The 25151-nt window shown below is 41.1% G+C and overlaps 3 protein-coding genes across 3 annotated transcripts; all 3 read right to left on the bottom strand.

Moving 5' to 3' along the window:
* Positions 1-11166: 11166 nt before the first annotated feature.
* LOC124337992 lies at positions 11167-14547 on the bottom strand. The gene is made up of 6 exons (XM_046792023.1): positions 14293-14547; positions 14043-14203; positions 13808-13969; positions 13683-13726; positions 12373-12521; positions 11167-12304 (listed from the first exon to the last, which is right to left on the bottom strand). The coding sequence occupies exons 1-6, from the start codon at positions 14370-14372 to the stop codon at positions 12019-12021; spliced, it is 882 nt and encodes a 293-aa protein (XP_046647979.1). The 5' UTR covers positions 14373-14547; the 3' UTR covers positions 11167-12018.
* LOC124337984 (putative glutathione-specific gamma-glutamylcyclotransferase 2) lies at positions 12615-13581 on the bottom strand. The gene is made up of 3 exons (XM_046792015.1): positions 13348-13581; positions 13194-13235; positions 12615-13023 (listed from the first exon to the last, which is right to left on the bottom strand). The coding sequence occupies exons 1-3, from the start codon at positions 13480-13482 to the stop codon at positions 12658-12660; spliced, it is 543 nt and encodes a 180-aa protein (XP_046647971.1). The 5' UTR covers positions 13483-13581; the 3' UTR covers positions 12615-12657.
* Positions 14548-16880: 2333 nt separating the features above from the next.
* On the bottom strand, positions 16881-17649 carry LOC124336745 (scavenger receptor cysteine-rich domain superfamily protein-like). Its single transcript, XM_046790534.1, has 5 exons — positions 17643-17649; positions 17528-17570; positions 17182-17471; positions 17009-17115; positions 16881-16952 (listed from the first exon to the last, which is right to left on the bottom strand). The coding sequence occupies exons 1-5, from the start codon at positions 17647-17649 to the stop codon at positions 16881-16883; spliced, it is 519 nt and encodes a 172-aa protein (XP_046646490.1).
* Positions 17650-25151: the final 7502 nt, after the last annotated feature.

Below are 25151 nucleotides of genomic sequence, written 5' to 3'. Positions count from 1 at the left end.
TAGTCCTATCAATCGTGATTTGATCAATAATCGATAATATTTGACAGAAATAAACAGTCGAAAAGACTCTACATTTTAAAAATGATGAAACATTCAAAATCCAATTGGAGCGGTTTGGATCCTGAGAGTCAGGAGACAGATCTAAAATAGACCTATATTGCATAATCGCGTTTGGGATTCATTATCTGACTACTACATTCGCCATATACCTTTGGGCTATGCCAAAGTCTGTTTGATATTGATGCGCCTCCTCATATGTATGTGATATTGATTTTCCCGCCTAATATTGAACATTGGCAATTATCGGATTTCTATTGAAAATAAAAATATACAGAAGAGCCTCTGGCATGTTTATAGACAAGCGCTGTGTATATTTATAGATGCGCTTGAAAATTGGCTTTTTTTTCGCTTGTAATAACCGCGCATTTTTGTACATACAGCCATCATACCACCTTGTGAGTCAATATAGCACAGCCATCAGGGTGGTCGCCGTTCCTGTTGTCAAAATGTTGTTTTCCCCTTTTTACATTTTTTAAAAAAGAGAGAGAATTTGATCTACATCGCTTAGGAGCCACCAGGCCACTGTTTCTATATTTACTTTTCCCGCCGCGACACATAGAGCTCTGCAGTTTAGTGTATACACCCTGTGAACAGGGCTACCTCTACTAAAATATAATACAATGTCCGACAATAATAAAGTAAAGCTCATTGAGTCTACATAGAGGGAGAGAAGGTCTAAAGGAATATATATAGGACCCACGGCGAGACTCAGTTAATGGCTGTTTGTGAATGGGAGCCAGCACGATAGAGTCAAGTGCTCCTGTGTGTGTTGGCTATAGCTGTCTATTCGCACTCGCGGTCAATATATATACGCCAGACTAACTCCTGTAGGCGTATAGGCCTATAAGACGATGGGAATGTGATGTGTAGGCGCCTTGCACACTCACCCGTCGGGTTATTTGGACTTTCTCTCTCTCTTTTTTTTCTTCTCCCCAGCTCTAAACGATAACGTAATTGACGGGTGATTATATTCGATAGAGCCTACAGAAAAGAGTATATAAAGAGAGCCTGGAAAAGGTAGACATTTATAGCTAGACATCAACTCTTCAACTGACCTGCGAGAGCTGAAAGCTAGCTGCTGGTTAAACATATAGGACGACACATTGACCAGAGTTCACTTATAGCCGCCGTGTATGGCATCGCACAGGGTCTACTATATAACACTCGAGGAATAGACGATCTACCTGTATACGGCGCCATCTTGAACTTTTTCCTGCCAAGTCACCGTGTCTGACGATATATCTACGTGCTATAATATGATGGACGACGGTGACGATGGAGGACATGTTGAGAGCAGCACGGCAGACACACACCACACACACACACTTGACCACCAGGTATATATGCTGTATGATGATCTAGCGATGATGATGACGATGATGATGATGCTATTATATATACACGCTACATTACAGTCATCTATACGGGACTGAAACTGACAAGGTGACGGGTCATCGGCAGCACCACCAATCAAACGAATATACAAATAACAGCACGAATTTTTTTTTGCCGCATAATTCTCCCGTATAGCCAAAAGTGGCAAATAAGATATAAACTCTGCTGTCGTGATAACTCTTAACCTATTTTTCATATCTCCATTCGTGTATCGAATGCCATTTCCTTTTATATCCATATTCCATCCAGAGAAAGTGATAGAGTTATTAGAATGTTTTTATCAGTCGCCTTCATCTTTCGATGGTGATGATGATGATGATAAAAATCAATCGACAATATTAAGACACGTTTTCTGTTCCGGTTATTATCGCCAACAGCTGGTTTGGGAATTTATTTTTTCTCTCTCTACTTTGGCAGGTGTCAATTTTCAGGCATTTCTTTCATTTCTCCCATAGTTATATCCTGTCAGATATACTCGCACAGAGTCTCATACTTTATCCCACATCAAAAATATATATACGAATCAACAATGAGAGGTTTTATATATATACGTACATGCATCTACACAATGCAGAAAAAGCGCGTACAGTAAATATAGTATATCTGGGAAATAGAATCTAAAGCTGCTCTTCTTCTTCTTCTTCTTTTCTATATATCTAGCCCTTCTTTGTCTTGTTCTTGTCTTGGCTTAGCGATAAGCCTTGGCGATCATTAGAGACTTTCTCTCTCCTCTTTTGAAGTAAGAAGGCTGATGCTAAAGAATTGAAGAATATAATATGGAGCTCACCAGCTCACCCAGCCAGCAGAGAAGCCAGAGAGTCATAGCGCACGGCCGAATGACTTGTACATATCATCACATCGCCATCATTCCCATGCAGCCTCAACAAAAGAGCGCAGCAGCCGTACGAAATAATCATGCGCTAGTACATTTACTATAGATCGGACTGCTGCTGCGTGTCACTTCGGTGGGATCTTCTGGAATCAGCCTCAAATATCTCGGCTGTATATATTTATGTAGACTGTAGGCCCTATACCGAGAAAAAGGGCATATACAGCTCGAATATTTCCAGCTCTACACAACAGTGACGGGAGACACAGCCAATAGGGCAGCTAGGACGCGCAGCTAGCTCGTATATACACGCGCACTATATGCCTTGATGGATGTCTACTTCTCGACTCTGTAAGCGGATTAGAGCGCGATTGTCAAGGAGAGAGAAGGCTTGCTATACTTTTTTTATTTTCCCCTTTTTCCTCTAACGTCCCCTGACGCTGCTCTGTGAGGAGGATATAGAATGGGGGTGTCTCTGATGGGCCAAAGAGAAGAAAAGGCAGCAGCAGCAGCAGGCATCACCATTAGTAGAGATCTACTGTGTTTGTGTTTCTAGCTGTTGTAAGTTGGACTGTTGGCCATGCTTTATAAGAACGGAGAGCTTCTTTATAAACTCGGCTCGGATCCCACTCTTCTCTCTTGTACAGCTCCTGCCAACCAGATGACAGTTGACTCTTTTAAAAGAGAAAAAAAAATTGAAAATGAAAATGTAAACCTACACAGTTTAGATATCGCCCAGCAGCAGCCATCGACACATAGTCTCTAGCGCCGTCTTTTATTTTTCATTTCTTAAAAAGATTTCAACTGTTCTCTCCGGTTGTCGACGATAGACTCTTGAAAGTGTCCAACACACGTCAGCAAGTCATACGTGTGCTGTCCAACCTGCTTGCATGTGTCGTCAGCTTACATGACAATCAACACACAATGTTTTTCTTGTCCACTTTTCTCCTGGAAATCTAGATAATATGTCCGCCGTGTTACGTCTCTAGTCTGATTTGTGCACCCCCGGACGATGATTCTTTGTAAATAAACAAACAACAAGTGTGGTGGGATGCCTATCTTTATATATTCAAATGCACGTTTGGAAGGGAGAGGGAGGTAGAAAAAAATAAAATCAAACAAGCTTCCAGGTATGTAACACAGAGGACACATGATGTTGTACCCTGGAATCATGACGGCAGGATGACAAATTGTTTTCTTTGGCTTTTTTTGATTTCCTTCTATTTGGTTTTTAACTTGACATTTTCCTCCGGCGTATATATAGGATGGACATGAACAAAAGGCGAGTTGCTCTCTCTACAAAACGACATCAGGAGCCCCAGTAGCTGCTGCTGCTGCTGGCCCATAGCTGCTTTTGTATTAGTCAATGATGACGGAGCTCTAGACGACAAGTAGAGAGAGAGAGATAAGCATCTAGATATATATAGTGTAGGTATATAGGCTACTATATGCGCAGCCAGAGAGAATAAGGTGAGAAGATGATGACTGTCACCTCGGCTTCTTCTTTCTTGTGTGTTATACAAGAGTACATTGTATATCGGCTAGTATAGGAGAGGACAGGCGAGATGACGACTGGGTTATTGCATCTCATACAGGCAGTGGAATCAGCTCGGTCATGATGGAGACGTGCCATGGCCGCCCATCTCCTTCGTGTCGCCTTTTCTTTTGTCCAGGCGCGAGCACTTTGTGTCTGTGTATATACATAAATATATACAGAGCTGAGGCCGAGCAGCGCGACACATCTTAGTCCTATCTTTCTCCATTCTCTCCGATGTTTCGCCTCCTCCTCCGCAGCACATCACCTTTTGTATATTCATTCGCTCGCAGTATTCTTTGAATTTCGTAATGTCTTGACGTGGATTTGATTATGGCGTATTCAATGGCAGTCTCAGAGCTCTGCTTATAGTGGAGCCAAGACGGAAGCTTCTAGCCTACTTTCGGAGCCCATGACACACAAAAGTCGACATTTTAGAATAAAGGATAGAAAGAAAAAGACGGGGGCGAATGTCTATAACTACGGATACGTGAACGTATAACACGTAGGCACAAACAGAGTGACGATGGGCAAATGATAATACTGCGCTCCCATTTCCTGGAATATCCACCACTAACCGGAATACACAACACAGTAGATATACAACAACAACAACACATTCCCCCCCTTCCATTTCTCATGTTTGTACAAGTAATCTAATAATAGCTTGTTTTTTCCCATTTTCTCTCTTATAACGTTCATTTTGCTCTGCCAGTTGAACAACTTTTTTTTTTCTTTCTATCTGTCAAGTGCGTCTTGTATGTTCATCATCAGGGGAAAAGGGGCGACGTGTCTGCGACATCGTCGACAAATATCTACTCGAATTGAACGGCAGCAGCCCACACGGCCGACGTGAGCAACCATAGAAAAGATCGAGCGAAAGGTTTCACAATCCCAGTTCATTAAGACAATTTCAAAGTGGGGAAAAAATTTACATTTTCAAAAGCTTTGACGTGCGTTTTTGGGTCTTATTCTCTTTCCCTCAGCAGTCGAATGTGGTATTTGATAAGGAGAGACCGTCGTTATATTAACATTGTGTAACTATCTGATCAGAGCAGCAGCAGCAGGAGCCATTCGGAATCTTCATCACGTTTTTACCGCGAACTCGTCAGCCGGCGTATTATATTATTAACACTGCGCGTCACAGCTCGTAAAATATTTATTGAGATTTTACTGTGGAATATCGCTAGGATATAAATATAATACACAAGCAACGAATTCCCCTATTCAATTGGGTGTGTTGTATACGAGCAAATCACTCCAAGAGCCAATGAACAATTACACTTTTGAATCCAACATCAAACAAGAATCAATTTTGACCATTCAAAATTTGTTTTTGAAATCACCACATTCCCGCGCTCTCTCTTGTGTCATTAATTCGTTGTAGATGTGATAGAAAAATTCAGGAATAATAAAAAAGTGACTGTGCTAGATTTGAAGTTAGATTTACATTGTCAAGTTGTCGATAATGACTATAGATGTATAGAGACTACACTCGCATGCGCTCGCATGTGAACGCTTTTGGCTGGCTGAAGTGGACGATCCTGTTGTCTAGATACTTGGAAATCTGCTGGTCCAGGATGATGATGGTGGGGGGGGGGGGGGACTGTGACTATTAAACTGTATCCAACTCTATAAGATGAAAGATTTAATAGAGAGAGAAAAGGAAGCTGCTGCTGCTGTCATACGATGACGGTCTCATTGTCGCCAACCATTGGTCGTGTTGGCTACTGTTACTTGATTGGTTCGGCCCCTCCCCGCCTTTTGTCAATGGAAATGTCTCTCTCTCTCTCTCTCTGTAGTGTGTGTGTGCAACACCCGGACATGGGGATGTTCTCCCATTTATAGATAATGTAATAATGCCAAGAGATGGCGAGAGAGATAGATCAAAAGGGGGGCGCGCACACACACATAGCAGAGAGGAGAGGCGTGCTGCTGTGCGGAGAGTCTCTATTGATAACTGATCAGCGCCACTGCATTGTGTGTGTCTCTCCTTGTCGATGGTCACATTATCAATAGGTTATCTATTTAAAAGAGAATCGGTTCCGGGGCGAGGGGACCGAATATATATGAAAAGAGAAACGCGCACACACACACACAAAAAAGATATATACAACCCGACACCTCGTTCCTCTCATATCTCCTTCATATTTATACATGTATATATTTTCTATATACTTTTATATGTGTGTCGGAACCATTGGGCGGCAGCTGCGACTGCGTCGATAGCACATCAGCAACACGGATTTGATAATATGCAGTGCGTGTCTGTTGGAATAGTTTCGAACTGGGGGCCCCCACTCCACATCCCATTCAAGCAACAATTAATCAGTTATATCTTTTTGTATGATGATTATTAGAACTGCTGGTGGTACGTATATATAGGAAGCGTGTGTGTGTGTGGGGGGGGGGGGGATTGACATTCCTAGTCGACGTTGCTGCTGGGATGTGTCTGTGTATATAATAGAGCGCAGTTTGTATTTATAGGCTAAATGGTTCGGCCGTCTCATCTTTCTTCTTTTATTATTATTCCTTTCTGCAGCAGCGAGTTTCTCCCCTGCGTTATGTATCTTTTTCTAGCCATCGCACTTGACCGACATTTTTTTTTCTCCAACATCTAGATCAATGTTGGCCGGCTATTTATACACACGTCTAGCTGCTGCATCACACCGAGGGATGAAAAAAAAAATCCGTATGAAAAGAAATGATAATCATCAATGCACCAATAGATTTCAAGCACGGAAAAATGATGTTCTCTATTATTTATTATACTGATCAGATGGCGAGTTTACTCTAACGGTTTCAACGCCTCTATATATAACTGTTGTGGCCATATAGACACAATCAGACATAACCCAACAGTGTCGAGACATCGGGTCTATTCGGTTTTTATAGACTCTTATTATTATTGTCTTCCGCGTTTGTAATTCCGTCTTATATCTTTCCGTGATTATATGATATAGCTTATAGAGTCTATATACACGAAAAAGGAAAATCATCGGTAGGCATCAGGAGATAGACATGAGAAACGAATATCCGACAGTGCTGGGAATATATAAATATGTGACCATGTCGTCATGAGGACACAGCAGCCTCGATGGTATTAGGACCTCATTGAAACGGTTTGGAGTTACTAATCTCCGTCACGCCGAGAATATAAGACGAGCTGAAAACTTTTCCATCTTATCTTATATTCCTGAAACTATCCGATCATCTAATGCCGACGGTCGTGGCTTCTGTTCTCTTATATATATGCCTGCGCGCAAGAATGTATAGACATAACGCGCCCAGAAGGAATGAAATTCAAACCGCAGTTCATTTCCTTGTTAGTTTTTTTTTATCCAGATAATGCCGTAGTGTATTAAGACCCACTCTCACTGTCTTTATCTGGCAATGAGTCAACTATTGGGACGCTTATTCATATTTGTTTGCTTTGCGACCAACAGCTTGACACACACACACAGAGAACAGCAGCAGGACCTCTCCAATTACATCGGCTCTTTCGTCCTTCTTCTTTTTTTTGGGGAACTTTTTTTTGTCCCCCAAAGTTTTGACTTATTGACTCTTGTATACACACACATAAACCTATAACCACCAAAGGGACCTTGTGCATACAGAGAGGAAGCAAAAACAACAGAATAAAGGACATAATTATTTATTCTTTTAGTCTTTTATTTGTTAAAGCTGCGATCCGCTTGAATGGGCATTTGTCAACGAACGACGGTTCGATATTCATTTTTAAATGGAATTCTCTTTTCCATTTTGAATTGATGATGCCTATAAATTTAGCCTACCCAGATATTAAATTTAAATATTTTGAGTCCTACCGTATAGATAATGGAGAAATGTTAACTATGCGCCCGACTTGGGTTACTTGTCGGTGGGAAAAATGACCGTTGATGCGTTTTGATGACCTGTCACAATATGTATCCTAATACACACGAAATAGTTTGGTGTAAAGTGACGTCTCTATACCGATGGATCATAAAAATCCGGGCCTGGGTGACTGACATGGCCTATATCGGGTACACCCCATCATCCAACAACATGAAATATGCGTGTGTATGTGTGTGTGTGTAGACCGAGAGAGAGAGAAAGACATGATGTGGATGAAAGCGTGAAACATTATCCGACCAAAAAGGGAACTTTGGGTTCTATATCCCTCTCGTACTGTTGCTGCTGCTGTGGCAACGACTTATAATCGCCGCATTCACCAGCAGCAGCCACATCGCCCAAAGGCCATCGAATATTAATACGTTCGACAAATATAATAATAATACGCCACGGCGTATATGTACCATATAGGCCTATACACATGCAATGGTTTAAAATATACGTCCGAGGTACAGAGGGGAGCACCATTAGGGGGCCACCATCGCTGGGAAAACAATAAGAGAAAAAGAGCCCCGCGCGCATTATGTCGCCTATAGATTGTTGATGAGTCTCTACTATCTTATCTTGCGTCTTTACATTTATACGTGAGTGTGTGTGTGTGTGTGTGTACACGGAGAACGGCGGATGATGATGAAAGCTGCTGCTGACGGAGTTTTATGAGGGGGTTGTACACAGAGTTGCTGATCCGCCAGCACTGAAAATATATAAGGGGGGGATCCGACGATCCTGGCTGACGCGATCTTTTTTGGCCTTTGCTGTGCCATGGCTGATGGCCGATGTTTGTGACGTTAATCCCCCGTTCTTATGGTTACACGGCCGTCAATGCGCCACACACCACCAGCAAGGCCGCCGCAATAAAGCTGCTGCTCCCGGAATCCGTGCCGCACGACCATCCATCCATCCAGCAACTACTACGACATCATAATAATAGTCTAGCTTCTTTTTTTTTCTGTCCAGATCTACAGCACACACTCCGCAATAAATCTAAGTTGTTGCTGCCTGTTATATTGTTTTCTGCTTTAGTTTCACCGGGGCAAAAGGAAATATGTAGCAAAAGAAAGAAAGTTTGGAAAAATATATAAGGGCGTCGTCAATCGGAGCCCGATGACAAGGAGGATCTTATGAATTAAATATATTTCTATGTAATGTAGGTCACTGGAGCTGTACGTGGAAATGTGCTAAATGTTTCGATATAGAATACAGAACAAGAACTCTGACGAATCATGACTCCCCCCAAAATATAGAGAGACGGCCCATGTATGACTGGGAATGATTGTGGGTGCGCCTATTACACATGGCGAAGAGCTACACAGTAGCGGATGTGCCGGTTCTTTATTGATCGGCGCTCGTTTTCTCAGCTTCCACTTTCTGCTGTCACTCCGTTTTCTCTCTACTCTCTCTCTCTCTCTCTCTTTTCTATATGTGCTACTGTCTCTTCTTCTTCTCCTTTTCGCTCCTTTTATTCCCTCTTGAAAAAAGTATTCCGGAAGGGGAAAAGACGGGCATCCGAAACGATCTCCGTCCCATCGCTCATCATCGCACACACCCGCAGCTATTAGATCTAAAATGTTGGACGCGTTTATTTTCCAGTACAAATTTGAACGCGGAGTGCAACTGCTGCGTATCTATGATTTTCGGTGCTGCCATGGTGATGCAACGCATCCGACTCCGAGATCTTGATGCTCCCCAATTCCCTCTTTAGATTTCCGCACTCGACTCTCATCTGCCCGTCATAATTCACTCCCGCTCCGCACTAATATTCAACTCTCTTCTCCCTCGTCCAGCAGCAGCCGTGAATTTTTATTTACAAAAATTCAAAATCAAAAGCCAATGTATACTACATTAGACATCTGTTTTTGGAGTTGGCTGGAAGTTTTTCAAAGATGATGACGACGGCGACGATGCATTTATGTTTGTTCTTGATTCCCGACCGGACGGACGGCCCTTTTCATCTGTTGTTTGTTTGTTAGACGTTTCTTTGAATGCTAATGGATTAAATGATGCTGGCCTCTCTCTCCCTTTTGATTTTTTTGTTTGTGAGCGCCGTGTATTGAGCGCAATGCGGCTGTCCTCAGCCGGAAGTCACGTCGGTTCTTATCCATCTCTCGGCAATGTATAAGCAAATAAAAGGGGGGAATCGCATGGGCATATCTCTTTTATAGACATGTTGTTGGTGTTAACCCGACTCCCTCCCTATTCCTTTTTGTGTGTTGTTGTTGTTGTCTGATTTCATATTCACTGGCGATGGATGGAAGGAGGAGGACGTCTGTAGGACGCGGGAGCGCATCCGAGAGAAAGAAAATGATGGGGAGACAAGAGAATATGTACACACACACACACACACACAGACCCAAGGAACTAAACACAAGGCGACGTATACACATCAGGATTTTTTGTGCTTGGTCACTGGCCAACGGAACCATATGGGCCCCTTCGTAGACGGGCCAGAGAAACAAGAAGAAATAAAAAAAGCCCGTGTGTGTGTGTTGTAGAGTCGCCGTCTCGTCGTCTATTACGGTCGCACATACATAATACGCATAAGTCATCTCCAATGTTCTTTTTTTTTCTTCTCCCGACAAACGTGACTCTGTGAGAATTCGATATACAAGGCCCGGGCGATATGACGGGGGCCTCTATCTTCCAAGGTGGGAACACGGGAAAAAAAAAACGATGATGATAGTTATGGATGCACAAGGAAAAAATCATCACCGGGAACCTTATACACAGGCCAGCACGAGAGCATAGACGGCCACATATGGAGCGGGCGCGAGCGCCCACCCGCCCGCGCAGTCTCACAATTCCCTTTCGTTCAACCAAATAGTATTGACGTCACTAGAAAATTTGTTTTTATTTTCCAATGGGAAAAATAAAAAAAAGTTTTTCTTCACAGGTCTAACCGTTTTTTTTTGTTTATTGAAAAACGATTATTTGTTCTGGCTGATGATTTGATTGCAAGTGGACCCGATGCTGCGCATCGCACACCGCCTGTTGAAGAAATGTATTTTTAAAAAATTATTCTGTTTGATTTTTAAGTATAGTATGAGGAACTCTATGGACGTTGGGGCGCCCAACACCCCAAAAAAATTACGCGGCATACGCCCATTGATTCAGCACAATGTGCGGCTATACACAACACAGCACACACAGAGAGCACAGTTATGTGTATACACATGCCAACAAAACACGGCGCTCGTCTAGCCTTGTTTCTTTTCTCTCAAAACATAATCAGTTGAAAAGGGAGTGGAGGGGATATGAATGAAAAACACAGATGAACAACTTTTGAAAATAATAATAAAAAAACTAGATGACTCATTCATCCGATGCCGCTGTAACATTTCCCCCCTTTAAATACCCCAACATTTTCATTCAAAAACTCAACGACTGACTCATGGCCTTTTCGCTGAAAAAAGAAGAGTTGAAATTGAATAACCAGCTGAAATGTCTTGTTATCGAAATCGAGTCGAGAAAACTTTCTCTCCTTTTATTTTGTTGGATTGTGATGCAATACGCTAGTTGTCACCGACGTAATGACGTTACACAGCCAGTCGAAAACACACAACATTGGAAATCTTTTGTTGTTCTCATCAGAAAATAAAATAAAAGAGCGGAAGGAAACTTGTTCCAAAGTTGACGGGTTCAAGTTGTCTCTTTTTATTTCATTGCTGTTGACTCTTTTACGGCGACAAGAGTGGAATAGCTCAGTGTATATAGTAAAGGCCACGTCTCTTCGTTTACAGCTATCGACATTGTGTGTGTACACATAGTAGTAGATGTAGCGGGGGCAAAAGAGAGGGGACCTATTATGGCGACAACCGGTGGGGGGAGAGCTGCTGGCCGCCGCTCTGACTCGACACGCATTACCCCGCAAACTCGTTGACATGTTTCACACAGAGGCAGACACATAACAACAATAACGCACACACAGTTACACACACACACACACAAAGAATTACCCATCCCGCCTCTTCCCCTTCTACCTTATAACGCACACGGTGATGCACCACCATCAGCGGCGGCACTCTGCACGGGCAAACGGCGGATATCCGCTCGCAGTCCTTTTTTTCCATTTTGTCTCTTTCTTTCGACATTTCGAGTGGCAAGTCTCTTAACTATCTCTACTCTTCTTCTTTTATCGCGGAGCCATCATCCATTAGATGCGGTGACAAGCTCAGACACAAACACAGAAAACAGACACAGCACACAACGAGTTCCATGCAAGTCGTCCAGCCGGCTGCTGCTGGGCGTATTATTATCACTATATTAGAATTTTTTCAACTGTTGGGGGGAGACTTTTCATTCTAGCATGTCATTGTGGGCCTTGTTGATTGTCACCAGCTTGCTCTAAAGCTCGAACCAGATTTTCCAGCTCAAACAGATGAGGATCGCCGTGTTGGGGAATGGCATCCGGCAGGTTGTCGTCCATGACAAGTTGTCGCACTGCCGTCGCCAACTGGTACAGGTATTCCCGATTGGTGCCACTCGGCCCGCTGGCCGAAACTATCTGCCGGGCGATCTTGTCCATCGACTCCTGGCCCGTGTAGAACGGATTGTCACTCGTCGCGAGGTAAAATTCCAATACAAACGGAGTTATTCTAGTTTTGGTTGTTAGAAATACTAGATAATTTGGAATTAAATTTGGATGGTTGAATTGATTGATTACTGTTCTGGTTCTTGGGGTTGGTGGTTGCAGTGGGGATGGAATGTGGTGACAGTCCGCTGGTAGCCATCTTTCTCTCGGTAATCCAAGTACTTTGATACTTTCTCCACATCTTGAGCTCCGATTTGGTAGGCGACTCCCCATACCATTGCCTGCATAACCAAATTAAAATTAATATGAAGGCTTTATTTCTTTTAAATACGATTTGGTGTGGATGTTTTTAAAGCAAATTAAAATTCGGCCGATTGATTTGCACTGCAATGTATTTGAAAATTATTCCAACACATTTTAAGGGAAACAAAGTCGATAGAGCGTCGTCAAATGGGCATCTTCCTCTTCGGCGTCGGCTCCAACCTCATCTCTCATAAACTGCCAGAGTTTGGCCAAATAGTCCAGATTGTCACCGCTGGGTCCTCGTGCCGATTTGATCTGCTCAGCCATGGCTTCCGCGTCAGCCTCACCCAGAAAGAGCGGGCCGAACGCTGGAGCCACGTAGAAATTCACCTGCACTTGTGCTGATCCGCAAGCGGATTGCTTGAAGTAGAATGGCACGTCAAGGGTAATTTGGTAACGTTTCTCCCGTTCATCTAATCGACCTTTGATTTCGTCAACTTGATCCTCGGGAAGTTTGTAAGCAACGCCCCATACTTTGTCCTTTTAAGTAAACCAATTTCGTAAAAATGATTCATCGAGCCCTCCAAATCGAGATACCAACACCATCTATCGACTAAAATCATCAACGTTCGTTTTCTTAATTTCTTGCAAACTTGCACACACATTTAGACAGAACACAGAACAAGCGGGATACAAAATTATTATATTACCTCCGGATCATTTGAAGGAATCAAAGTGACAACTCTTCCAGGCTATTGGATAATAAACAAAAGTTGGTTAGCTGTCACGGAGAACCATTTTCAGATTAATAAGGTCCAGCAGGCGACCTGCTTCAGGCCTATAATAGCTACTAAGGGTACAAACCTTTCCAGGAACTCCACGATGATCGATACTAGCCTGCCAGAAACGTCTGACGTAACCTTTGATGTAACCAACAACTCGTTTGTCGTAAGGGAAATCAACTTTCCATATCAAAGATCCGTATCCAAAAACCCACATTTTGTTTCCATCCAACACTTTCTCGTCTGCTGTACTTTTTAGAGTTTTGACAGATAAATTTGATAAACCTTGTTGTCAGATCACCCAAAAGCTTTATACACAGAGAATTTCATTTTTAGCAAAGAGGCAAAGATTCAAGAAGAGTTATTATCAGATTCTTTTCCCAATTTTAAAATGAAATCCAGCAAGTACATTTGAACTTGTATCTCTTGAGGGTTGCTAGTGGAGTAGAAACCAGGAACACCTTTAAATTAAAATATCACACACGATTTTAAAAAACTATGAAAGTAGTGAGAAACAATCAATAGGGTAAGTGAATAACTACCAGCTTTTTCAAGTGTGCCTTGTTGATCTGCAACTAGCTGGTCCAATTGAAGGATGAGGTTCATGTCAGCTTGCTTTAATTCAACAGGGTGAGTGGCTACTTGTTCCTTTTCTATTTCTGTTACAGATTCAGGTGATTTTTTGGCCAAGGATTCTTTTTCAGCTGTAGATAAAATTAAAAAAAGTTAACTCAACTGAATTTGGATGCTTTACGTTTACGCTTTACGTTTTACTACCTCTGTGTCTGTGGAGCAGTTTTAAACGTTGCTGAAGGAGTTGTTTTTCAGTCACCTGCTGTATTTCTGTTAGACCCTCTACAATTTTAAAGATGGTCTCATTCAAAAGGCAGTTGGCCAGACCAGATAACAGTTCGTATGGCATTCGTTGTTGATATTGTCTAAAGATCGAATGTCATTGTAAGGAACACCAAGTGCTTGATAGTAGATACTGATGATATTAGGTTAATAATTCATTTCTGTCACTTACAAAGGGAGTTTCCTGGCCATTTCTTGAAGTCGTTCCAACAAAAAGTACAGTTTTTGCTGTAGTTCCTCAGCACTCTTCATTTTATTTGGGATTAACGGAAGCCCAGATTTCGAAATTTGAAAATCTCAGATGAATTACTGCTTCCAGTTCTCTGACCATGCTTTGCTTACTCTGAAAAAATAAAACAACCAAACCGGTTTTATATGCCATCTGGCGAGAATATCGTCATACTCGTATTGAAGTGATTTTGTCTAAAAACTATTTGTTGTGCCTTTCTATGAGAGCCCAAAACCGCCACTTTTTCAATATAAAAAGGTTTTTCAATATATCATAATATAAAACAGAAAAGAATATATATAAAACAAATTCAATATAAAAACTGAAAAAAGTATTATATAAAAACCAAAAAGAGTGTAATGGAGTAGTTGGACATCCTGCGTTGTGCATTCTCCTCAAATGCGAAAATCTCATTTGTGTCCAACTCGGTCTGTGTCGCCTACAGCGTCTTATGGGAAAACCAACTTCTCCTCGGTAAAAAAATTGTTTTCTTATCAATGACTCTGATTTTCCCCCCTTTTTTTCCTAACAGTTAATACTTTATTCATTTCTCTATTACCTAATTTTTATTTCTATCCCCAATTCCATCTGGTTAATTTTTATTTAATTTTTGTTTGTGACTGGTTTTTTTGTTCGTCTCCTGTAGCAGACGTTTCTAGACAGAATCGACCACGCTACGAACGAAATTCTTCTGCTACAGGAGACAACAAAAAAACCAGTCACAAACAAAAATTAATTAAAAATTAACCAGATGGAATTGGGGATAGAAATAAAAATTAGGTAATAGAGAAATGAATAAAGTATTCACTGTTAGGAAGAAAAGGGGGGAAATCAAAGTTATAGGTAAGAAAACAACTGTTTTAACGGGAAGAAGTTGGTTTTTCCATAAGACGCTGTAGGCGACACAGATCAAGTTGGACACAAATGAGATTTTCGCATTTGCGGAGAATGCGCAACGCAGGATGTCCAACTACTCCATATAAAAAACAAAAAGTTAATATAAAAATTAAAAATTAAAAAGCAAAAAAAGTCATATATTTAAAAAAATTCAATACAAAAACTGAAAATGTATTATATTAAAACCAAAAAGTACGGAACGCCAAATGACCCCCTAAAATAATAGCACTCGACTAGTGCTATACATTTGAATGGATTATTTTTCGCTTATAACGAGCCGCCGAAAACAGCGGACGGGCAACAGCGCTAAAATAGTGGACGGACCAGCGATAAAAATTGGACGGGCTCGCGTTACTCGTCTGACCAGTCGCCGCAGTCAGCCACAGTCGTTTTCATTCGCATTAAATTTTAAAAAATAATAATTTTGAGCGACGCGCATTAAGTAGCGTTATTTAAGCGCTTACTGGTTTTTTAATTATGTGATTAAATAAAATGCTCAAATATGCGCTTATCGCGCGAGAATCCCCGTTTGTACAACTGGATTCAAACTGGCTATAAAGGGGGTGGAGATGTGGCATGAAGTAATTATTTTGACCGCTAGGTGGCTGCCGTTTTTATATTGAACTTTTTTGGGATTATATATTGAACTTTTTGGGGGTTTTATATTGACTTTTTTTTGTTTTTATATTAACTTTTTGTTTTTTATATTATAGACCTTATTAAGATCCAAAGGTATGGGTCAAGCAGACCCCTTAGCGGCGCGTTGCAGTGTGAAGGGGTGCCGTGAACAGCAGATTTTTATTTGGCTCACCCGGTGTGGTTTGCGCATAGGCTTTTCGGGTAAATAAAGGGAAGGAAAGGTAGAAAAGGAAAGTCTGGTCCCCTCTTTTTTTCATTCTTTCCTCCAATTCTCCCAACCACCATGGCTACTTAAAAAAAATTCGTTCTCCCCCGTAAAAATTCGATTTTGGGAACGCCACGAAAACCGCCTTTTTACATATAAAGGTTCTCTCGCGCGTTCCCAAACTTACGGTACCTACTGTATAATATGTATTGTGAATGCTGGTATGCTGATTCAGGGATAAGTGAGCACATATCTGACAAAAGATCTGCATTTGATAATTTAAAACCAATTACACCAGGCAAATGTCTCATCAAAGGAGTCGGGAAGAATAACGAGGCGCTTCAAGCTACTGGAATTGGAAACATTTCCATAAGAAGCAAAGTCGATGGCGTATGGCATGATTGTCCAATGTTCTATCTGTACCCAATCTAGGCGTCAACTATTTCTCAATAGGAGCAACTACAGAACGGGGATTCACAGCATCATTTGACATGGGTGGAGTAAATCTCACTAACAAAAGAAAAATAGTCGGCACTGACTCCACACAAATCCAGCAAAGACTCTAAAAAATGTATTTTTCGAATCATCAGCAAAATGCTGTATCTGCGGCCCTAGCAGAAAACGGAGCAAACGGCCTTAACTTAACTACTGGCGACCTGGAAACTTTTGGAAGTCAAACTATTGTTGATTGGGCGGACCCTGAAGATGATGCAGACGCGATGTCTAATGTAAGTTGTTGTTGTTGTTTGCGTTATAATGGAGCACGTTTTAGTTTTTTTTAAAATTATTGCTATGTTTTCGTGGTATGGAATTTGCCTCGCGTTTCAAAGGCGTAATTGAAAAAGTTTTCGACAAATTTGGACTAATAGAAAGGATAGATCGCATAAAAAAGTCGGCGTTTTTCCAATTTTTTGAGACGCGAGGGATGCCTTGAACTCCTAAGGGGAACCCTAACTGGCGACAAATCACGTTGGCATCATTTGCACTGAAATGGTCATCACAGATAGCTCCCCATCGGCCAAATACTGTCAGGAAATCAAAACTGAGTAAAAAAAAACATTTTAAGCGAAATAAAAATATAAAAGTTAAACCTTTGACTTCTACGCGGCCTTCGTTGGTCTTGTTGGAGCCAGCTAATCTAATTTGGAAATCAAGTTGAGATTGGCAAACAATTTCGCATTCGTCAGATCGGTCCCCACAGTCGTCACGTCCATCACACACGGATGTCTGATTAATGCACTTTCCACTGGGGCATTCAAAATTCGAGCTGCAATTGACAGAGTAAACTTTGCGCTCGTAGTAAGTCCAGCCCGGCGAATAGATCATTTGGCCCGACAGTCCTCGGTTGCTGTCGCTCAAAACGCACTCCGATTGTCCCTCACTATACGTAATAATATAGAACAGCTGTTTTCTTCAAAACTAAATAATGAAACTCACTTGTGATTAAATGATAAACAAGTGAAACTTTTGCAAGTGAGATCTATTTTCAAAAAGAGATTTGAAATATCACAAAATTCATACCGGAGGCTCAGAAACTGTCGGTAATAATTACCTGGCATAAAGCGAGGACAAAATCCACAATAGCATTCCGTCCGACCGGGTAGAACCGAAACTGAAGATCCGATCCACTGCTACCACCACGCTCTGAGAAATTGTTTCCCTAATGGACTCTTTGACACTAGCTGCATTCAGAAATAGATATATGAAATATTTTAGAGGAATGTGTTTTAATGAAATGCATACGTTCGAAGGAGTTCATACTGACGCTTGGCAGATCAGACAGATGTAGATTATTACCCGAAGAAGATACCTGGTAAGTTCAAATTCAAATTGTTGCCTTGACAAAGAACAGAAACAAAAAACAAACTTACCACATATACGGGACAAGACAAACAGTAAGCCACATATAAAAAGCCAAAATATTTTTACCAGCTAAATTGGCACCTGTTGGTGTAGTCGGAGTTCCAGTAATAAATTGCGTCGAACTCCAGTTCCTGTCAGCTGAGCCGACTCCAATTGGCTAATACATTTAAGGATGTCAAGCCACGAGTTACACAGGTAATTGCCATCAGTATGGGCGACTGTAATGAGAGTCTTGATCCTATCTATGTTTTTAGTTTTTATCTCAGTGATTGGAGAGATGGCAGTCAGTAGAGTAAAGCGGGTCAAAGCCAAAGCCATTGCAATAGCCAAAATGGACCTTAGTGCACTGGCGGACCACCAGTGCAATAGAACTGATCATATTTATCTGCCTAACAAATTAATCAAAGCAGGCAGATCGAGTAGCGATTTGTCGTTCTCCTTCTTGTCTACCTTCTTGTCTAGCAATAAAATAAAGGCAAAGAAGAAGGGGCTAGATGAAAAATTCATCAAAAAAATTATGATAGCTATACAGAACGAAACCAAAAGCAGCTGATTGAGGCCCACTATGGCTACCAAGCCTACAATGGTTTTTTGGATTCAAATTACACTTGATTGTCAATAATATAGGATAAATTATACAGACCACGAAGAAATTCAAAAGCGCTCACGACGCCATCTAATAAGACGACAACCATGTCGTTTGATGACATTGAAACGACATTGAACGTTTGATGACATTGAAACGACCTTGAACAATGTCTCGCAACATTCCTCTCAACCCTATCCCGTTCAGTCGTCTTTACCCTTTAGTTGGATACGGTCACGACGTTTTCGCAAGATTTAAATTGATTGATTTGATTTTTAGGTTTAAGAGACGTTTTTGATGTTGATTTAAAGAGTGGTCGTTGTTTGTTGATTTAAAAGTGGAAGTTGTTTGTAGATTTAAGAGTGGACGTTAATTGTTGAGAGGAGGTAAATTTGATTGAAATAGTGGAGCCTGAATTTCGATAAAACTGGCTAAAACTAGACAAGAATGTGAACATTTTGAAGAACTTGAAGCCCAAGACTGTATTTATCCAACAGTGAAATGTGGAGTTTGTGGAAAATATTTCCATGATTATGACGCTGGGGGGTAAGATATTATTTCATTTGTGGTCTTCAAATGTCCAATTCAAGTCTTTTTCTGTTTTAGAATGCCTTTCCCTAAGCCAGCCTTCGCAAAAAAAAACCTTCAAGAAATTCTTACTCGGTCAGCAGTGCCCAACACAGTGGTGCGCCTTTTGAAAATAATGAGAACGAGAAAAATTAAGTCTCTTCAGGAACCCACTTACCCACAACAACCAGCTTCATACCATCAAACAGTCGCAACAGATGCACCCAGCATGTTGGTCCAGCATGTAATTGAGATACCAACTTTATAACATTTTCTCTTTTTTTAGATATTAATTTGCAACGTTGGTCGTAACATGTCAAAAGATGACATTTTTGATATGTTTAAAACATGTGGAAAAATCTCATCAGTTAAGCTTAATCGTCCTCTTGAATACGGATTCGTTCAGTTTTTTAAGTGCGAAGCAGCCCTAGAGGCAATTGTGAAGGTAACATTTAAAACAGTTTTTACCTTCAGACGTTAATGGTTTGTTTCTTTTATCCAGTATGACGGCTTCGTAATGAAAGGAGGGCAACTCTTGGATATTCATGTCAACGTCCGAAAAATGCAACTCTATGTGGGCAACATTCCCAAGTCCAAGGGCATTGTCGAGATTAAGGAGGAACTCAGTAAAGTTACAGGTGACACATAACACAACCTCCAATGTTTTCACTATATCTTCCCAACAGAAACCTCCCATATCTTTGGAATTTTAAACGTGCACGTTTTAATAATCTTTCGTTTTTTTCTTCCTTCAGCCAGCCTTGTGGAGCTAATCATTTGTAGTTCTACGGACGAGTGCGAAAGAAACCGCGGTTTCTGATTTTTGTTATTCGACACAAACAAGTCGGCTTCTGTTGCCAAGCGACGTCTCAGCAGCGGCCGAGTAAAGTAAAAAAACTTAGTCTCCATTTCGTAAGTGTTTGAGGTTTCATGATTAATTATCGTTTTTAAAGTGTGATGTTTTTCGACTCTCCAGTCTCTGTGGCAGAGGCTTTAGTAATAAGTTGTTTCCTAGGTGTTGCTTCTCTGCGACAGAGAAGTTCTAGTCGCTAAGTTTCCCTCTCATTTTTCCGTTTCTGAGGCAGAGGCTTTAGACAATAAGTTTTACATCTAAGTTTGCAGTGTTTGCGGCTGAGTCGTTCTAGTTCGGTTTTCGTTAACTTTATTCCAGCTTTCCCTTGGTATCGGTGAAGTGTCACGATTGTCAATATATGTGGGGAAAGTTACGGATTGTTCAGGGTATTGCGGAAATGCGCTAAATGATTTGTGACGTCCTCCTCAAGGTATGTCTATGTCGTGACGCTGGTGTGTAATGACACTTTTTATTTCACCAATGACCATTAGACCACCGGTGACATGGGAGTGGATGGGGAAACATGGGCTCGTATAGTATGGCTTAGGTATACCCCCCTTCACTCACCCCTCTCCCATGGGTACGCGCCACCCACCCGCTCGACCCCCTTTCTGGCCGGCGTGGGCTGCGCGTCAGCCCCGTAAAACTCGAAACTTTGAACGCGTTTTACGGGCACTCCCGCTCATTTCACCCCCCTACATTCACTCATCACACCCTAAACCATATATGAAAAATGATCAGCGTAAAAAGATCTACAACCCTGTATTAACCGTTTTTCGATAGCAAAAAACTTGTCTTGCTAGGGAAGAGCCGCTACCGGTTCTCGTTGGCGGCCTCGGCATGCCGTCCCCATTCACCAGCCAAGTGTTGTTGATTCAAATTAGGCAACTTACCCTAAAATACAAACCAAAGAAACCATCCCGTATGCGAATATTTAATTTCTCTTTCACTGCCATGGATCTATTGGCAGGAATATTAAAATTTTTCTTATAAATGTATTTCCCTATGTATAACTATCGGTAACTGATTTCTAGATTAATATGTTCTTTAGACATGTTAAATGAACAGGCTTATATTAGAATATCCAAATATATGTTATTATGAGTCGGGGTAGTAAGCGTCAACAACTTCCCATGGGCAAGCTAAGAATGAGAAGCCAAAACTAAAAGAAAGCGTCTGCTAGTTTCCCGAGAATTTGATTTACGTTTCCATGGATACCGTTTTTGCACTGCCAAGCCTGAGGCTTTTGATCACAGATTCTTTAAAGAAATATGGCAAAAAAAGTTAGTTCTCAGCACTTTTTTGCACTTTTTTGGTTTTGCAATCTGGCAACATGGCAACAAGCACATGTGTGCTTAGTTTGTTTGTGTTAAGTCATGAAGAAGAATGACAGGAGAAACAACGGAATAGGCTAACAGACCAAAATCTGATATCATGCTGAAACCTGGCTGGAACTAAACCGTTTGGCGGCGCTGTGCGGTGGTAGGGCAGTTTTATTTTTTGTGTTTTCAACATTAGCTTTTTACACAAAAAATAAAACTGCCCTACCACCGCACAGCGCCGCCAAGCGGATTAGTTCCAGCTAGGCTTCAGTATGATATCAAACTCTTAGTACGTCATTGTTTCTCCTGTCTTTCACTTCACGGTTAAGTGATGGGTAGAAATGTCCGGTAGAGGGCCGCCAAAGGCGAAGGAAGCAAACCTCATTCCGGCTAGCACCGGCATCTAGAGAGGTTCTCTTTCATGTCCGTGTATGTGTCATTTTTGACGTACGGATATCATACGGGTACCGTACCAGATATCATACTACTATGATATGGTTTTTAAGTCGCTCTTTTTTCTGAATCCGACGATGAAGTAGTTCAATTGGCCCTTTCTCCTTTACAAAACCTTTTTTAACTTATAGTTTGTAACAACAACTAACAACAAAAACAAGGCTAGGGGTTAGTGGGACGAGAAAAGGGCATAAAAAACAAAATGAAAGGAAACATACCAAAGGCATGGTTCTTTTGATATATTGGGCGTTCTCCACGGCTGGATCCTCTGAGGAAAAAAAAATTAATAATTATATTTTTAGAATTTATAAACTTAATACTTACTAGTTTGGCATAGACTATTGCAAGTCTTAAAAACAGGCGAGGTGACTTCTAAAACTCCGTCTCCATCTCAACGTGAGTTCCTTTTTTATTCAACTTCTTCAATAATTCCTGCAGACTTTTTAACTCAATCGCTGCCGGAGCTGGTTGCGCTCCTGAAGCCAGAGCAGCTGTAAGAAGCTACACGCAGGCCGCTCCTGCTTTTGCTGCGTTATCGGCCGGCGGTGCGTGGATATTTAGACGTACTTGGAGTTTACAGAGGCCGAGTGGTGCGAAAAGGAGTTACTTATGCACTCAGATTTGTCATTGTGAATGAACCGGGTCAACAAGCCATTTTGGGACTTTCGGCTTGCAAGTTGATGAAATTGATTGAGCGAGTGCACAGTATTAACGTGATCCAGCAAAAAGAATAGCCAGCATTAGTGAAAGAATTTGCTGAGGTGTTTAATGGCATTGGCAAGCTGCCGATGGAACACGAAATTCGGCTCGCAACGGATGCAGCTCATGTGGATCCGGTCGTCTCAGCAGCAGGTCGTCTTCCCTTCGGTTTGGAGAAACGGGTGTTTGACAAGCTGGACCAGATGGTAGCAGAAAACATCATAGTACCGATGAAGGAACTTTTACTATTCGGTAGAACTTTCTGTAGAACTATTCGGTAGAACTTTTACATTACGGTAGGAACACTTTCAAGATAATTTAAATTGAACCCTCGATCCCTGCTTTCTGCTACTCATCATTTGATGGCCCCATCATTGGAGAATGGCTGCCGGTCAGATCCTTCTTTTTTTGCTCAACCTTTTTGTTCAGTTTTCCAGTACCTCGGCTTCTACCTGTAAATAAATCTAAATAACAATAAATTAAAATTTTTTTTGGCAGGGGGGGGGGGATTTGGGAAGGTGATAACTATATCAGGTACTTCAGTCCCGAACCAAAAGAAAGATTATTGTGACGCTCATGCAAGTATATTTAAATTGTAAAAAAAGAAACTTGCCATAGGTGTGAGATGAAATATTATGAGATGAAATAAATGAAATGAATGAATAATGAATGAAATGAAATATGAGATGAACAAGAACTTTTCAAAAATTTTATTTTGATTGGGAGCCTCGATTTCAATACACCTTTAAGAAAATTCACATCGAAGGCTTGATCACTGCTATTATCTTGCATTTCAGTCATCGTGTGATGGCCCCATCATTGGGGACTGACTCCCGGCCAGATCTTGCTTTTTCTTCTCCATTTTTCTGGCTATTTCAGATAGCACCTCGACTTTTTTCTGTAAATAAATGTAAACACGATAAATTTAAATTTTTTTTGGTCAATTGGGGGGGGGGATTGGGTAAGGTGATAACTTACCACAGTCATTGACACGTGCATCCCTCCTGAAAGCTTGTCATTTGGCATGTCAGTTGATGGCAGTGGGATTCTTGATGTCTTACAAAAATCCTCGTGCTCGCACCAACACCTGCTTCTCATGGGCCCACCAGCTTCGTCAGGAGAGTTTCCCATTTCCATATCCTGCGGGTTCTTTGCAGGTTTCTTGAACCCTGCACGAGAAAAAAAATTTTAATTTTTTTTTAAATTTTGGGCACGAATAAGGAGACTTACCCTTGGATTTGGGCCAATCCCATTTCTCACGCAGTATGTAAGCCAAAGGTTGCAAAATGACAGTTTTGGCTACGGCAACTGCAGCCAAACCCAAAATGCCTTCAGCCACGTAAATGGATAAATTGGAAATTGAATGATAGAATTTGGTTTCTAAATCCATTGCTGTCAAATAATGATAAAACTGTCCAAACGTGGACTAGTGCGACTGATAAAAGGGAGGGAAGAGGACAAGTGCAAGACGTAAGTAACGTCAACGTGGTCGGTGAGAGAAAGAAGCGGGAAGAAGAATGAACACTCCAAAATTTATACTCTAGAGGGTATATAGACTACTAAATTTTTTTACTACGTATTATAATATTATTAACATTTTATTCACTTAACTTAAAGAATGCCTGAGAAATAAAAAAATAGCGCTTGAAAACAGCGACCTATTGGAGCGAGAGAGAGACGAGTTCCGCTGTTGTGTAGAACAAAGATAGGTGCTGAAAATAAGGAGGTGAGAGAGTGTTGCAGGGATAGGGGGCAACATTGAAATAATATGTGAGTGAAAAAATTAGCCAATTTCTACAGGGCTGTTCGACATCTTTTTGGCATTTGAAAAGATCTCGAGCAACGACGAACTGAGCAGTCGAAAACACTTTTTGCCTGCTTAGAGCCCCAGGCATTGCGAATATTTTAGCCATCGTTTTTACATTAAATTTTGGTCTCAAGCTAACTGATTTTAGATTTCTTAAGCAACTTTTTATTGTTTCTAACTGTGCTAACATGAGTCATCCTTCATTCAATCAACAATTTAGTTGCTGGATATTCGAATGGACAATTTTTTATTAATGTAATAATGACAAATCGATCATCTTTGTTACGGAATAATCACCGTGAAATCACACCAGATGAAGAACAAATGATCAATTATTAATAATTTTGGACTTGCGTTTGCGTATTTGTTTTAAGGATAATGACTTGATGGCAAGTGATAACTCATGATAACTCACTTATAAATTGACATTTAATGCAATAATAAAGATTCTGTGCGGAATTTTTTTTTCTGGTATTGTAGACATTTGGGGTCAGGGCACGAGTTCAGACTTAGGGCGACAATAGGGCGCGAGTTCAGTCTTAGCAGACAATACAATACATGAGGGAGACTCCACCCTAGACACTATGTTTTACATAGCATTCAAATTTGTAGCTAGATTTTAACAACAATTAATACAAAAGATTGATCTTGTATCCAACCTCCAAGAAAAGGGACACAAAGTCAAACAAAGGAGAATATTTTGATGGATTTTCTTTGCATTCGATTGGAAGAGCAAAAGCAACAAGCCGTAAACCCCGTAAAGTGCTAGTTGGAACAGATCTCTCTTACCTAAATTTAATTTGAAATGTTGAATCATTAGCGTCCCAAAAAGGTGTAGCCACGATTTCCCTTGGGCCTCGTTTCTCTGGCTCTGCTGGTGTTGAACACACTGGAACACGTGATGGCCAAAT

Source organism: Daphnia pulicaria, chromosome 4, assembly GCF_021234035.1.
Source record: "Daphnia pulicaria isolate SC F1-1A chromosome 4, SC_F0-13Bv2, whole genome shotgun sequence".
NCBI classification, from domain to species: domain Eukaryota; kingdom Metazoa; phylum Arthropoda; class Branchiopoda; order Diplostraca; family Daphniidae; genus Daphnia; species Daphnia pulicaria.
Note: the sequence above shows the minus strand (reverse complement) of the source record. Positions and strands in the feature narration are given on the sequence as shown.

Bases quoted from the DNA above. Each gene is read 5' to 3' on its own strand.
- LOC124337984 (XM_046792015.1), bottom strand. From the start codon at position 13,482: ATGTGGGTTTTTGGATACGGATCTTTGATATGGAAAGTTGATTTCCCT. The intron at 13,236-13,347 runs GTTTGTACCCTT...ATTATCCAATAG, and splicing joins ATCGTGGAGTTCCTGGAAAG to CCTGGAAGAGTTGTCACTTT. The intron at 13,024-13,193 runs GTAATATAATAA...TTTACTTAAAAG, and splicing joins TTCCTTCAAATGATCCGGAG to GACAAAGTATGGGGCGTTGC.
- LOC124337992 (XM_046792023.1), bottom strand. From the start codon at position 14,372: ATGAAGAGTGCTGAGGAACTACAGCAAAAACTGTACTTTTTGTTGGAA. The intron at 13,970-14,042 runs GTAGTAAAACGT...TTTTATCTACAG, and splicing joins ACTGCTCCACAGACACAGAG to CTGAAAAAGAATCCTTGGCC. The intron at 13,727-13,807 runs GTAGTTATTCAC...TTTAATTTAAAG, and splicing joins AGGCACACTTGAAAAAGCTG to GTGTTCCTGGTTTCTACTCC.
- LOC124336745 (XM_046790534.1), bottom strand. The intron at 17,472-17,527 runs GTGAGTTTCATT...TATTACGTATAG, and splicing joins TGTTTATCATTTAATCACAA to TGAGGGACAATCGGAGTGCG. The intron at 16,953-17,008 runs GTCTCAAAAAAT...CCTTTCTATTAG, and splicing joins GAGTTCAAGGCATCCCTCGC to TCCAAATTTGTCGAAAACTT.